This window comes from Corythoichthys intestinalis, chromosome 1, assembly GCF_030265065.1.
Source record: "Corythoichthys intestinalis isolate RoL2023-P3 chromosome 1, ASM3026506v1, whole genome shotgun sequence".
Taxonomy (NCBI): domain Eukaryota; kingdom Metazoa; phylum Chordata; class Actinopteri; order Syngnathiformes; family Syngnathidae; genus Corythoichthys; species Corythoichthys intestinalis.
The window spans coordinates 22,816,601-22,832,613 of NC_080395.1; the positions used below are offsets into that span (position 1 = coordinate 22,816,601).

At 41.0% G+C, this 16,013-nt stretch overlaps 2 protein-coding genes across 3 annotated transcripts in view; one reads left to right on the forward strand and one right to left on the reverse strand.

Moving 5' to 3' along the window:
• Positions 1-5,071: 5,071 nt before the first annotated feature.
• atic (5-aminoimidazole-4-carboxamide ribonucleotide formyltransferase/IMP cyclohydrolase) lies at positions 5,072-15,400 on the forward strand. Its single transcript, XM_057830916.1, has 13 exons — positions 5,072-5,268; positions 5,445-5,715; positions 6,021-6,109; positions 6,194-6,345; positions 6,415-6,571; positions 6,647-6,772; positions 6,854-6,961; positions 11,691-11,776; positions 11,859-11,948; positions 12,057-12,182; positions 12,784-13,059; positions 14,896-15,051; positions 15,124-15,400. The coding sequence occupies exons 1-13, from the start codon at positions 5,250-5,252 to the stop codon at positions 15,241-15,243; spliced, it is 1,776 nt and encodes a 591-aa protein (XP_057686899.1). The 5' UTR covers positions 5,072-5,249; the 3' UTR covers positions 15,244-15,400.
• The window catches only part of fn1b (fibronectin 1b), a 42,997-nt gene continuing 42,373 nt past the window's right edge, over positions 15,390-16,013 (reverse strand). For both annotated transcript variants that reach the window (XM_057830904.1, XM_057830896.1), the window contains one exon: positions 15,390-15,999. In XM_057830904.1, the coding sequence (XP_057686887.1) occupies positions 15,922-15,999 (78 nt within the window). In that variant the 3' untranslated portion in view covers positions 15,390-15,921. The remainder of the gene's footprint in view (positions 16,000-16,013) is intronic.

Genomic DNA, 16,013 nt, shown 5'->3' on the forward strand with positions numbered 1-16,013 from the left:
GAGAACATGCACACTCCACACAGGAAGGCCACAGCCTGGGCTTGACATTAAATGTTTTTGTTTTTTTTCTTACAGTCCTTATTTGTTTTAGCGAGAGACTGATTATATTTGGGTCATTTTTATAGGGTGCCATTTGTGTTCCCAGTAGAAGCTGTATTTTCACTAAAGTTGGACAAATACTCATTCAATTAATTTTTTTGTGTGTATTATCAATTGCCGTTTATTGTGAATTTAACGGTACAGGCTGCAAATTTTTTTTAAATTTCATTTCCTTCTGGTAAACATTTGTTATGGAATTTTGCAATGTGTCCCAATGTGTTTAATTCAAATTCATTTGATAAAATAACTAATATAAGTAGAAAAAAAAATACAAAATAATTGTTATGATTGTATTGTCCTGGTTAACTATCTTTAATCGTGTGTTGTTTTCAAATCAAAATATTATCATATAATATTAATTCATTTATTTTATTTTAAAAACCTCAATTTATTAATGACATCTCTCTTCTACGATAAAATCACACAGATGGTAGGAAATTCAATTGCGGTAACCAGTTTTCATTTTTGGGGGGTAATTTTAAACTGATTTCAAATCAGTTTTTGCAGTTTTATGAAGTACATTCATTGATCATTACTTGTCCACTCTGTTAAAGATATACATCAATGAAATCAATTGAATTAAATAATTTCAAACGCTTTATTTGTAAAATTATAGATTTCTGATCAAGTACCCAAAGTCATGTTTGCTATTATGCTAGCAAAATTACGCTGATAGCGAACTTTAGCACAAAATGTCTCCTCTGCTAGTATCCACTCTGTTACGTCCAAATAGCACTGACCCACTTAACGTCAACACAGTGTTGAAATTACCTGGAATTAGAACTGACTAACATTTTGACAACATTGTTTTATTGATATTGGAGTAATCAGAATTGACGTATGTTTCCATCTTTGGAATTGACGGATAAAGCCATCATTGGACTTGAAGGATAATTTTGTCTATGCAATTGAGGAATATAGCTGTTTTGGGAATTGATGGATATTTCTCTATTGGAATTCATTGATATTGGCGTCTTTGGAATTACCTTAAACCTAGGTCTAAACCTAACCCTGAGGGAAAGATGTAGGCATGCGCTGGTATGAGATTCTGACGGTATAATAACCGTAAGCAAAAATTTCACGGTTTCACGGTATTGCAATTAAAGGTCTAAAATGTGTTACATTGAGATATCTGGGTTTAAAAAAACTTTTTTCCCATTGAACAGGAAATATTCTTCAAAACATATTAGCAAATTGGAACAATAGGTTAAAATAAATTCCATAAAAATACCAAAAAAAAAAAATTTTTTTTTAAATAAATGCAGTCCTTTCGGTTAGCCTAAACCCACATTCACCGCTCAACATTATTACCATCAGAAGAAAAATAATTGAATTATTTTCCGTAAAAAGCACTTGTGTATGACTCGTATCATGTTTACAGTATACACACATTCTCTTTCTCAACACAAACAGTTGACAGAGAGAAAAAAAACGTTTTACCACAGCTAGACACACTAACCACGCTGGAGTTAACTCTCGTAGCTGGTGAGAAACGTTCATGACGGTTTTTACTAACCTTTAATTTTGTATAAATGCAAAATCATATTGGAAGTATTTCCTCCTCGGCAGCCACCCTCCGCAAACATGTTTTACATGTCGGTTGGCCCTCCTCTAAGCCACGGCCGTCTGTAACTCTTCTGTAGCCGATGTATTCCCATATCAGCGATTTCGTTTTCTTCAATGGGGGAAAAAGTTCAGGAGTTTCACCTCCTCCAGCCATAGTGTAACACTGCTGACTTACTGACAATGAGCAACAACCGGAGGGCAGGGTTGAGCCTTGCAGCTGCAAGCGAGGGATTTCTCCATGCATTTTTGGGACATAAAAATAACTAATGCCTTAGGGATGGAATACAAATTTTTTTTGCGATTTTGAAACCTTTACATTTTCATCCCACAATCAGTGCATGCCAAATGTGAAACATGTATTCGAATAACTCAGTGGGATTTAGTAGAAAGTTTTTAAACAAAAACAGTGACCACCAATGGCTATTGATTTTAGATCACTGTCAATGGGACCCAATGAGGATTTGTTTGTCGGTTGGAGTTCAATTTAAAAGGTGGCAAATGTGAGGTTTTTGTGGGTCGAAAAATTTTAGCTCATAATGATATTGACCGGACACCTTCCCCAGGCACTGCGCCACGCCTTCAAGTAGAGGGCTGTCACACACTCCGCTTCAGTCAGTCGCAGTTTTTCCTCAAACACATGCAGCGATCCAACGCCGGAGTTAGGTTGAAAAAGTAAGAAAGCTGTACCGCATTCAAACAGGAAGGATTGTCTCAGGAGTGATTTGTTTGAGGATTCAAGGTAATTATTATATTTTTCGTACCATGCGTGCATTTTGAAATGTAATGAAAAAAATCAATGGGAGGAAGTAAAGTAACCATTACGGCATTGGCGTCATAATTCCCAATTTTTACGTTAAATAAATGCTAACTGCCCGTTTTTTTTTTGTTTGTTTTTGTTTTTGTTTTTTTTTACCAAGAATCGAGACTGTTTTACGTCCATATCGATAAAGAATTCAGCGTTTTAAGCATTTATTCACAAGAATTTTCAACATAAAAAGCTCTTTGTGGTGATAAGGCTAGCAGCACATTCGACATATTTACGTAAAATAAATGCTAACAGCCCAGTTCTTTGCTCTTTTAACAAAGAATCGAGACTGTTTTACGTCCATATCTATAGAGAATTCAGGGATTTACGCATTTATTCACAAGAATTTTTAACGTAAAAAGCTCTTTGTGGTGATAAGGCGGCGCCACAGTGGCATAAAGACTAGCAGCACATTCGACATATTCAGGTAAAATAAATGCTAACTTCCCGTTTTTTTTTTTTTTTTTTTTTTGCTTTTAACCAAGAAATGAGGCAGTTTTACGTCCATATCTATATCGAATTCAGGGATTTAAGCATTTTCACAAGAATTTTCAATGTAAAAAGCTCTTTGTCTGTGTTTCCACTCGGTCAGCTTTGACCGAGATGGACCCCCGATTAATCTGCCCGGCGCCCCTTGTCCCGTCAATATATTATTAAGTCTATTCTCGCAGTCGGCGTGATGTCACGATGACATTATCTCGCATAGCAACGTGTCGCCATTTTGAGAGGGGGGAAACGCACAGGTAAACATCCGTAGACAAACGTCTGAAATTCATATATTTCAGCTGTGTTTTGCGTCTTTTTTTCATAAAAACGTCTTAAACATGACTTATTATTATCACGAGTCACTGCCGACAGACGCGAGGAGGCGATACAAATTAAAATTAGCGTGTATTGGCCTGCAAATCTGCCCATACAAAGTCGCAGCTGATAGCTGGATAAACAATCCAAAGGAATTGCCTGCAGTGGAGTTCGGAAACATCTACAACTACCGCATAAAGTCACCCAGTAAATTGACCTTTATCAATTACGTGGAATATGTACTGTGTAAAACTAAGAAAACTGGTAGCATATACGGAGTGATTATTTCTGCCGTAACCGGTAATTCACCTCTAAGCGTTATTTAGCCGTGAACACGTCAAGGCAAAATAACCAATTCCAACCAGGCCAATAATATACCGATTGACCGATCAGAGCAGTTCACGGCAAAAGAAAAATAACGCTTTGCGAGTTGTCGGTTCCGGTAATAATAACCACTGCCTTGTCTATTGAATCCTAGCAGCTAATTGGGGGGAAAAAAATCAATTCAAGTTTACTCACCAAGTTTACTCACCCACCACTCACGGTGCTGGGTGATGGCTGCCAGTCGGGAACCTGGCAGCCACAGTAATAGGGTGGTAGGTGGGTCCCACACTTTTTCTATATGGCGTGGCTCCCGGGGTGTGGCCTCCCCTCTGCCTCGGCTGCCGGCCGCGGGAGTGGGTTGGGGGGTCGCGTCTCCGATCTTGCATCGCCCCGTGGCAGTTCCTGGGCGTTCTCCTGCCTCCGCCTTCCCCTCTCTTCTCTGGCTGGGCATCCGCCCTGCGCTCCATCACGGGTCGCTGGCTGGGCGCCGGTGTATCAGCGGGGTGTCGCCTGCACCGGCGGGGGACCCTGCCTTGCCTGGGGCTTGGTGGACTTCTGGGGGTCCCATGGCGTGCCGTGCCGGTTGGGGGGCTGTGGCTGTGGCTCGTGGCCCGGGTGGGCGGGCGGGGGTGGGTGTAGGCGTGGGGTTGGTGATGCGTCCCCTCCTGCCATCCCTGAAGGCCGGTTGATGGGCACGCGGGTGGCCCGGGGGAACACCCTGGGTCCCGGGGGGGGGGGGGGGGGTGGCTCCTTTGCTGCGCGGCGGGAGGAGGGATGGGCTGCGCATGGCCCCCCCCCACCCCCGGGTCTCTGTGTCAAACAGCTGAACAGGACAGGTTTAAAAAAAAAAAAAAAAAAAAAGTTTACTCACCAGTAATAAAATGTCGGCTGCAAACGTAAATGTGCCTGCTCCACGGAACCGTCTTCTTTTACTGTTCCTCGATTTATTAATTTCAGCCAATTGCTTGTCATTTTCTACTCACGACGAAAAATGAAGAACTCCGAACTCTTCCTTGTGTTACAAACCGCAACAAGGCAACTTTTAGTCATTCCCACGTAAAAAAAGACCGCAGATAAGGCAAAAGTTCAATGCGTTTGTACTACAATGCACGACAGAGCAACTGCTTGTGACTCGTGTTTTGCCCCCATTTCAATATGGCGACGCTTTGTTGTGGCTGTTGACGCCATCAATGCCCGGATGTCCGACTGCGAGAATGGTTTAATTATGGAGTCAAATTACTCCAAAGGGGTCTAATTCAAACTTTTTGGTGGAACTTTCACCCATTTTTTTCATAAGGAGCGAGCAAAACATTTTGAAAACGGTTGAAAACTTTAGGTGTGGGTTCTCCTGGTGTTTCAGAAAATCCTTGATCAAAAAGATGTGATTTGTAGGTTCACCAACGCTTGGATGTAATAATGACACCAACCACATGAGGACGCTAGTGTGGAGAGCCAGTGCTGGCCTACGTCACAAGACGATGGGCGGGAATATTTGTGGAAGCATGTGATGAGTGTAAAGCATTTGAAAAGCACTTTAGAGAAATTGGAGGCTTGGAAGCAGCATTTCTGCACCGTCCCTTCAATATTGAAGTCTGGAGTGTCACTTTATTTCGCTAACATTCGTGCTAACCGCAAACTGATACCGTGACTAAAAATGGCGTCCTTGGAACTCGGTGAGGTTTCTTTCTCTTCCGAAATGCACATTTTTTTCAACTTTTTCGCTCTGTATTATGTGTGGTGAGATGCTAACTTTGCTAACATCAGCCCTCGTGGTGCGTTCAGGAATCGCTAGAAATTATGCCCCGCGAGAATGTAAAACTTTTTCTGTGGTTTTGTGTGTGTAACGCAGCACTTTTGAGCGTGTCCGATAAAAGTGGACTTTTGGAGTTTGCCAAAAGGCTGGTGAACGTCGGCTTGGGTCTGGTAGCATCAGGTGGGACGGCCAAAGCCTTGCGGGATGCTGGACTGACGGTCAGGGACGTGTCTGAGCTGACAGGACACCCAGAAATGCTGGGGGGGCGCGTCAAGACTCTCCATCCTGCAGTCCACGCTGGCATTCTAGCCAGAAAGACTGATGGCGACGCAGCAGACATGGACAAGCTTGGCTACAGTCTGGTTAGGTGAGAAGGAGCAAAGTCTTGGAAATTGTGTGAAGGCTTGAAACAGGAAGCGCGTGTGTTTAATTTGAGCAGCATGTTAATTGGAAATGTGTGCTGCCACAAGCTAGTCTTGTGACTAATGACATCGGACTTGTTTAAAGTTAACAATGTGATTAGTAACGCTGATAAGTTATTGATTGACCCCATGATTTGTTCACTTAACTGCCCTTTGACTTGTATTTAATTCGTTGACTGCCGACGTCTATCGCCGTCAATGGCAGCCAGTAAGTTAAGGTGGGACTAGATGATAAATTGCTCTTTTCCAGGGTGGTTGTGTGCAACCTGTACCCTTTTGTCAAAACAGTCTCCAAACCGGATGTCAAAGTGGAAGACGCTGTAGAGCAGATTGACATTGGTGAGTGTCTGACCCCCTGTAAGGTTAAACTTTTTAATTTTTTTTTTTTTTTAATAATGCTGTTTATTTTTTCGGTTTAACCAGGTGGTGTGACTTTACTAAGAGCGGCAGCGAAGAATCACGCTCGTGTCACAATTGTGTGCAACCCTGCTGATTACACACTGGTTGCCACGGAGATGGAGAACTCTGAAGACAGGGATACTACTCTGGAAACGCGAAGAACTCTTGCTCTTAAAGTAAAAAAAAAAAAAAAAGGATAAAATACAGTAGAAAATAGGAAAACAAGTAACGTTCTTGTTCTTCAGGCTTTCACGCACACGGCCCAATACGATGACGCCATCTCCGACTATTTTCGTGGGCAGTACGGCCGTGGGGTTTCCCAGCTGCCCCTGCGTTACGGCATGAACCCGCACCAAGCGCCCGCTCAGCTCTACACGTTACACTCTGCTCTTCCCCTTAAAGGTGATGCCCGTTTTACAACCACTTCAGCTCCCTCGAAACTGAAACATTCGTTCATTCAGTTCTTTGTTCTTTCAGTCGTCAACGGTTCACCCGGTTTCATCAACTTGTGTGACGCCCTAAATGCGTGGCAGCTGGTTCGGGAGATGAAGAACGCCCTGGGCTTGCCATCCGCCGCGTCATTTAAGCATGTCAGCCCTGCTGGTAAAATCAAAAGACTCTTAACAGTGTTAAACTCATTTTCCAATTCATTTGAACTGCCTTAATGCTTTCACTCTTCTGAAGGCGCTGCAGTCGGAGTTCCTCTGAGCGAAGAGGAAGCTAAGGTGTGCATGGTGCATGACATGTTGAAAGATCTCAGCCAGTTGGCCACCGCCTACGCCAGGGCAAGAGGTTTGAACTGTACTTCACAATATTCCTCATCCAGTGTTGTTGATTTTCAAGACGTTTATGAAACTCCCTAACTCTAAAAGCAAGCACACAAGACAAAATACTGTATACGTTATTGAACAACACTTTACGATATGATATATAGCGCTAAGGCTGCAACAACTAATCGATTAAATTGATTAATTAATTTGGTTGCCAATTAATTTAATAATCAATTTCTGTAGGTAGCTATGAGTTGTCCCGTTTGGGTCCTTGTTTGTGTAATGTGAGGCTCCACGCGCGCGCCAGTGATTAGAGCGGGAGAAAGAGTTCACTGCTACACTCGGATTGGGTTTCTGAATCAATATTACAAAGTGTCGAGAGTTAGTTTTGTGTTGTTGGATCTAGTGTGCCTCTGTCAGAAGTGAGTAAATGAAACCAATTGTATTGTTTGTATACTTTATTGATGAGACATTACTACTTAGCACCGAGTGCTAAACTAGTTAAAGATTATGCTAATCAGTGTCTTAAGTTTGTGTTTGTATTGGAGAATCATATTGGCCCTTGAGACATTTTAGATAGTAAAGTTGTTTAATTTTTATAAACCTATTCATATTACAGCTTTCTACACAAACTCCCATTCAAACTGTAAAATGTCATACAATCAGAGGCGTCTTGTCCCATTAAGCAAACTAGGCAATTGCCCAGGGCCTTTAGCCAGCAGGGGTCCCTAGAGGGCCAATAGATTTTTACTGCACTGCTACAGCAACAAGTGTAGGGAGTGATTCAAAACCATGGAATCATTTGGCTGATTATCTAATGGTTCTGTTATCAAACCCAATCAGCACTAACTATGTCATGTAGATTTTACATATATCAGAAAGTCCAATCATCTATTAATACCATATGATTGTTTATTGAGTGACTTACTAAGTACTCTCTGTTAAGTCCTTGCTGACCTGTTTTATGTTGATTTTCACGGGCCACCTCATTATTCATGTGACTACTTAAAGAAATGGTGATTTTTCCAAAAAAGTCTATTAATGGGTCTATCGTATTCCTCGTCGAATACTCTATAAGAAAATATAACATCTATGCATCTAAAATAATCCTAAACAATTTTATTAGCAAATTTAATACTCATTTCAGTTGGTAGTCCACCAATCAGTGGTTTCTACGGAATAATTTGAATTTGGTGGGTCGTAGGGCCAATCAGACTACTGATTTCACTCAAAGGTATATAGCTCCTCATCCGATGGTGGTATTTTTGTGTTGCTACTCTTTCTTCTATTGCTCCAAGTCCAACTGTCCCCCTTACTTGCACATGCTCGAAGGACCCCATGTTGCCTGGGGCCCCCAGGGATCCTTGCTACGCCTCTGTATACAATAATGTGCTTTGAAAGTGGTTTGGATTGTATTTATGAACAACTTTTTGATAAAGAAAACTGATTCATTACAGTCTACCTCCACCTTATTAGATTTTGTAGTTTTAGTTTGTTTAAAGAAAATAAATGACTCATTGACACAATTTATATCAGCACTTTGACATTTTTTTTTTTCTTGTGGGCAATCAGCAGCACTTTGTTCAAAATTTGAATGAACAGGTCTTTGGTCTGATTTGTGTACTGAGAAATTCTTTGTTTTATACTCGGAAGCTTTATTAAAAACGAAAAAAAGTTACGTTTTACGTACTTAAAGGGTATGACAACACCTGGGGAAATGCTAATATTCCATTTGTTATCCATAAACGCATGTCTTTTGTATTCAAATCATGCCACTTCGTGTAATTACACACATCGCAACACCTGAAAATGATAGAAATTTGGAGCGATTGTCAAGCTAAGAGGACCGCTCCCCCGAGATCCCGGAAATCTAGCATATTGTGTGCGTGACGTCAAAAGAAGGAAACAACCGGCTCAGTGCTTAGTACTGAATAGCGACGATGATGGCGGACAATTTTGTTTCTAGTTGCAGTGACGAATCCGACGTAACGAACGTTCTTCTAATGGTGACGAGGAGAGTTATGAACCTTTCTTTGGTGTTTTGGGTTATCAATTTGAGCCCAAACGAAAGCCAATGCAGCCTAATAAAAGGGTTATTGAGGGGAGCAATCACTGATGAAACCCCGGCAACAGTTCGTGTGGGAAACACCAAATGGTATGTTTTGCATTTCTTTTTGTGAAGCTGATACACCGTGACCGCAAAATAAAGTAATGTATAGAATAATTATCATTTATTGTGCTATCATAGGTTTTCGTTCTGCCAACAGACACAAATATGAATGGGATTAAAGGATTTGTTGTATATATTTTACGAGCGGTAATTTATGCATAGATGTGTCCAGTCCTATATCCAATGCGTGATATGTTTTTTATTATATAAGAGTACTCACTCTGGCCATTTCAAGCTTAGCAGCTAGCGTTCTTTGCTTTGCCTGGGGCGGTGGGGTGGTGTCATCAGTGCCAGGCGTCGTCCTCTTTCTTGATATCTCGGGACATTTATGTGGCTGCGCGTGTATGGTGCGCACCGCATCTGCTTTCGGCAGCAGTTTTTTAGCAAAACCTGATTTAATTTGTCCACAGTTCGAACAGCTTTCAGGTGTAAAATGCGCACCACACAAAACCGTGCCAGAGGCTGGGTCTGCAAAATTAGCCCTCTTAGCACGGACGAACTTTACTCATTGTCTGCGTAGTCCAGCTCTTTTTCTCGCGTTCGGGAACTCGTGAGTACTACATTGCGACAAATGGCTATTTGTACACCACATAGCATGACAGGTTTGAACGATTTTAGCGATTTTTTTTTTTTAATCAAACCCGAACGCAACTCTCTCGTCGATAAACAACGATGGAACCTGCCTCGACCTTTTGTTTCCTTGCTATGACGTCTCCGCCCCTTTTGGCTGTTTCCGGAATACTTTCGGAAATGTTCGTAATTTTCGATCTATTTTTGATAATTGCTCATTAATGTGATTAATTTTTTTGTTAACTTTATTCATATTTGTTATCTTGCCACATAACGGTTCTACTGAGACCTCACAGCCCCTTAGCATTATAATACCCTTTATAACAGTACAGCTGTAGACTACGATTAAGTCAAGAAGCTGTAATAAAATATTACTTTCGAAGGAAATACTCATCCATTTTGTCTTCATTGTTACTTACAACGTGCCTAAAACAACTTCAAGTTAAATTGTGAAGGTAATTAAAAAAAGTGATATATATCTGATTAAGCGAATACTCATTTAACTAATCGTCCCATTTATCGATTATAAAAATAATCGGTTGTTGCAACCCTCTATAGCGCTAACGCGTTCTTCACACATTTTACCAGTTTATCGGCATAAATAGGACTGAACCGGACTTACATTTCGGTGTACTGTTACACACCCACCATTTCATTGCCTCAATTCAATGCTTAATGAATGTTTGCACACTAAAGCCTCAGGAACATTCACAGACAAGAAATATCTTGTCTGTATTAGTACATACTCACAAGAATATAGTTTTTGCATGCTGACAAAAATAAGGAATAGAAGCCCAGATATATTGAACAAAATACTGTATTTGGACTTCCACAACTTTCTTCTGCTATTGTATGGTACGGTTATTGCTCCCCCAGTGACCAAGGTACGTATGCAATCAGGGCCATTGACTCATTAGCCACGTTTACATGCTGACTTTTATTCATACCGATTCAAATCATTCCGAATGGAAATTTCACATCAGCTGTTTACATGTCACTTCATCTATTCCGATCCAGCGTTTACATGTGTCTGCCTTTATTCCGAAAGGACGTTTGACAACTGCCGTCAGACATGCGCAGATTAATCAAAACAAAGCGTCACGTTGCAAAACATGGAGATCGATCGTCAGATCAGCTGCTGTTTTAACTTTTCGAGTGGAAACAAAACTTCAGAATGACACGCCGTTCATTTAAAAAGTTGTGTGGGTGCGCTGTGCGTGTGCTTGGAAGCCATGTTGCAAGTGACGTTACCTACGTCACAAAGTCACGTCACCACGTTAGTACGGAGCATGCGCAGAAAGAACGCAACCAGACACCATTCCGCTTCCCTGTTTACATGATATAATTTTACTTCTAATCGGTTTGGGAAAAGGAATATTCCACCCCTGTGAATCGGAATGAAATTCCATTCGGTTTGGGCCTGTTCATTCCGAATGAGGTGTTTATATGGAACACATTTATTCGGTTTGAACAAATATTCCGATTGTAATTGGAATATTTGGCTCCATGTAAACGTGGCAATTGTCTGCCATTGACAATGATAGTTGTCCAATTCAATTAATCTGGAAGGATTGTCTTTCAGTACTCATCTTTCAGAATCATTGACGGTGATCGGCGTCCAATCCCGTTTACTTGAAAGGAATACATTTCTACAATCCAGTGTGTCTTTAATATCCATGAAGCAGCAATTTTAATATATTTTTTTAAAATTTTGTATACGCCCAAAAAAGACATTTTTGGGCCTTTAATAGAGTTATTGTTTGTTATTTTGGGTCTGCTGTTTCAAATATTGACCATGTGAAGTGTTGTTTGCGAGAGGCAGGCTAATTCTATGTTAATATTTACTTCATATGTGGAGGAAAAAAAATATTGAACTACTTCCAGTTTATTTTTTCATTGCAGATTCTACCAGTTAAACAGGAACAATAGAAAAATCCAGAATCGACAATGGAGAGGGGAAAAAGGCCCTAGTTAAGAATATTTACAATGTATATATTTTTTTTCTTTTTAGGTTCTGACCGCATGTCGTCTTTTGGAGACTTTATCGCAGTGTCTGACATGTGTGACGTTCCCACTGCCAAGATTATATCAAGAGAGGTAAAAACCTCAAAGTCTCCCTCGGAGGGTTAAAACATATTTACTGATTTGCTCATTAGAATATTGTGTGAGCCTCTTTCAGGTGTCTGATGGGATAATTGCACCTGGTTATGATGACGAAGCACTCAAGATCCTGTCGAAAAAGAAAAATGGAAACTACTGCGTCCTTCAGGTGACTGATTTTTTTTTTTTTTTTTTTTTTTCAAGTGTTCAATTAAATGTCAACCATTGTACCTAAACATTTGACCTTTTTTTTAATTTTATTTTTTTGGGACTGAAGATGGACCCCGACTACGAGCCTGACGACAATGAAGTGCGAGTGTTGTTTGGCCTTCATTTGAAACAAAAAAGGAACAACGCGCTTATAAATAAGGACTTTTTCAGCAACGTTGTATCCAAGGGTTCGGTGCGTCCAGATACTTCTGTTTTTCAATCTTACTAACATACTTGAGAACCTTTCAGTCAAGTGCTGTGCCATCTACTATGTAGACCTTTAACCCTTTATAGGCCAAGTGACAATTTCAGGTCATTAAAAAAAAAAAAAACAACTTATATGGTACATAATTGCTACGATTTAAGTTTTTTTAAGTCATGACTTGAATTGAGCATAAACTTGTCCAGCAGTATTTACTCTCGGTATTTACTCCCACAGTATTGTTATGGGAAAGTGCCGCTTGACACACGACCATTTCGACCAACAAACCAGGCCCTGGAACGAATTCAATTCAGGCGGAAAAGCGCTATATAAGTATAACACCATAACCATAACCATACGTAGTTGCCACTGTAAATGGAATCCCATCAATGTACCATAGTCAGCGCAAATTGGGCGCCATCTGCTGGCCAAAATGTGCATTTTCAGCCTGCAATTTGCAGGAACAGGTCTATTTTGGCGATAATGACAATAGAGATGTAAAATGTCCATAAAAGGTTTTCTATTGTTTGGCAATGTATAGCATCCTATCATACAGCATTATTCAAGTCTATTCTTTTCAAAATGTTAACAGCTGTCCGAAGCGGCCGTGCGTGACCTGACCGTGGCCACCATCGCCGTCAAGTACACGCAATCCAACTCTGTGTGCTACGCCAAAGACGGACAGGTGATCGGGATCGGCGCTGGCCAGCAGTCTCGGATCCACTGCACCAGACTGGCTGGTGACAAAGCTGACAACTGGTGGCTGAGACATCATCCTCGTGTGCTGAACATGAAGTTCCGAGGCGGCGTCAAGCGGGCAGAGATGGCAAACGCCATTGATCAGTATGTTAGCAACACCATTGGAGAGGTATGGCACTATTGTGTTGCAAACTTTACCGTATTTTCTGGACTGTTGGTCGCTCCGGAATACAAGTTTAACTGAAGGGTTGAATATTTTGTTGAATAGTTACCAAAACCACAGCATTGACAGGCACAAATAACAGTGCTAGTGAAGCACAGATGGACATTTTATCTTGGCGAACAACAATGTTGCAACACTACAGCTCAACAACAGCTACTTCGTGAGCTTTCTTCCAACTTTCGTAGCATGCACATGTCCTTTTACTCACAATTATGCCTAATACTCTGCTCCTCCGGCAGTCCTGTTTGCTGAGTTTAGCTATAACAGCTTCCCATTCTCTGTATTAGCTCCCAGCATCGGTTACTAGCTTCCATTGACCAAGTTGCTGTCTAGGTAGCTTCCAAAATGTTCTGTGTATCTTCCGTTCTCCATTCAGGCCACATTTTGCCCTCCACGTAGCTTCAGAGACAAGACTGTCCAGATTTCTGTAGCGACTTTGTGTAGTTAAAAGTCACTCTGAACGCTTCTCAAAAACGGACAGGATGACTACAACTCCAGTTTGCTTATTTTTCCATTCGAAATATCGTTTGCTATTGTTAGAAATAAGTGTAAGAATGCATGAGAAATGCACTTATACAGTGCAGTAGGAAGAACTACTCAGGTATGTATAATCAACGAGTTAAAATGAAAAAGTACATAGAACTTCATGAATTAATTCTAACCGCTCCAAATGGATAATCTTTTGTAATTATTATTATACTGGTTTGGTTAGATATAAATTTAGTCAATACTGTAAGAGCACCAGAAGTGGGTAGTAATGAGTTAGATGTACTCCGTTACATTTAGTTGAGTAACGTTTTGTGAAAAGTGTACTTCTCAGAGTAGTATTACTAAGCTATTCTTTTTACTTGAGTGGATTTGTGGGAGAAAAAAAAACGCTACTCTTACTCCGCTACTTTGGGCTACACAAGAGTTGTTACATTTTTCCTTTTTATTCTACATATTAATTTATTTATTTTAATTAATTAATTTATTTGTTTTTACCAGCGATGCCAAGAGTAGAGACGTGCCTGGTGTATTACCGGGGTAGCTCTACAGATTTCACCAACGAGACGTCGCAACAATAATCACATGACTCCATTATCAGACTCAATCCAATCAGACGCTTCTATCTTCACACCAGCCTTTTCAATCATATGGTGTCTTTACAGCACCTTAAAAAATGAAGTATTTGATATATAGCACTGCCCTCAACATGACTCAAACGTGCGGATTTAAACCTCTTTCCCGGTTTTTATTTGGCACCGATTGACCACGGAAAACCGGAGATATGATTCTTTTTTTAAATTTCAATTATAAAGGAACTCTTCTCTATTCCAACTAGGAACTATTTTCTCCACCAGAGGGCAGTAATGCATTTGGTGTTATGACAGTCATATGATGCTGCTGTCAAATAGTGTTACTGGTTAATATCTTTTGGTGTAAATATCCCGTAATACAGTGAGGACAGCTGTGGCTCATAGTCCATTGCGGCTTATCGATATACAAATGCAGTTTTTGTGCCGAATTTGGTGGGTGGCGGCTTATAGTCATGTGCGCCTTATAGTGCGGAAATTATGGTTATATTATTTTGAAAGTAACGCTACTCTTGAGTAAAATTTTTGGGTACTCTACCCACGTCTGACGAGCACTAACATCTCCTCGCTTCTTAATCGCAAGCTAAGAGTGCCTTCTGGCGGCTTGTTTTGGTTGTTTACTTCATTTTTTTTTTAGAAGATGTCAGATTCTTTTAACATAGACTTAAACTAAACTGAACTGAACTGAACTGTCTTGTGTCGTCAGGGTCCAGATTTAGCCGTGTGGAAATCCATGTACGACGAGGTTCCTGAGTTTCTGTCTGAGACTGAAAGGAAAAACTGGATCAGCTCCCTGCAGGCGGTGGCAGTCAGCTCTGATGCTTTCTTCCCCTTCAGAGATAACATCGATCGAGCCAAACGGGTAAATACGCGCAACGTTAGCACGTAATCCGCCATCCTTGACGTGCGTCTTTATCGACGCGTTTCATTGCAGAGTGGCGTCGAGTACATCGCGGCTCCGTCGGGTTCCGCCGCTGACCAGGTCGTGATCGCCGCCTGCGACGAGCTGGGCATCACTATGGTGCATACCGATCGCCGATTGTTTCACCACTGAGAACGTCGATGCTTCAACTCGACTGCGTTCAAGAGGCACCTTTTGTCTATCACTGAAGATATTGGAAACATTCCATGGTTGTAACTGAAAGGTCAACGTCTTTGTACGTCAATGATAAATCAGTGTGAAATAAACTCTTGAGATCATTCTGTTATGTCAGTCTTTATTAACACATTGACGGCAATAGACACTCAATCCATTTGAAATCCACTTAAAATGGATTGGACATCTTGTGAAACCAAACACTAAAAGACTTAAAGCTGCTGTTATAAATGAAGGTATAATTCTGGCTTTTCCAACTTTATTACAATAAAAGACTTCCTGTCAAGTAGAAACAACTTTGGCACATACAAGATACAAAAACATCAGATAAATTCCACTCGTATTCACACCCAGAAATGAAAAGGATAAATTAGTAAAAGACAGCAGTAACAGAACAACTTGAAAAAGAAACAAACTCAACTGAGTGCGTTTCAAGAGTTACAAAAAAATACAGGAATGGCTTTTATCCAAAAAGCCAAGGTAGAGAAGGGATCGAGTCGATCAGGCAGAAGTGCAGTTTAACATCTTCGGATGAACGCGCGTCAGAAAACGACGCTGCGACATCTCTGGGTTCAGGCAGTGCAGTAATCGGACAGTGAGGGAGCGAAGCGGCTAGCCCGAAGGATGATCGGGTCCTCACTCCCGAGGATCCGCGACCGCCAACGCGTCTGCTAGAAGGCCGGGTCGCAGGCACTCGATGGGGCAGTGGATGTTCTGTAAGGAAAAAA

What these genes read in the sequence shown, in the direction of transcription:
- atic (XM_057830916.1), top strand. An exon ending in GAAACTACTGCGTCCTTCAG is followed by an intron (nt 11,949 to 12,056) that starts GTGACTGATTTT and finishes TTGGGACTGAAG; the next exon opens with ATGGACCCCGACTACGAGCC. An exon ending in TTAGCAACACCATTGGAGAG is followed by an intron (nt 13,060 to 14,895) that starts GTATGGCACTAT and finishes TTGTGTCGTCAG; the next exon opens with GGTCCAGATTTAGCCGTGTG.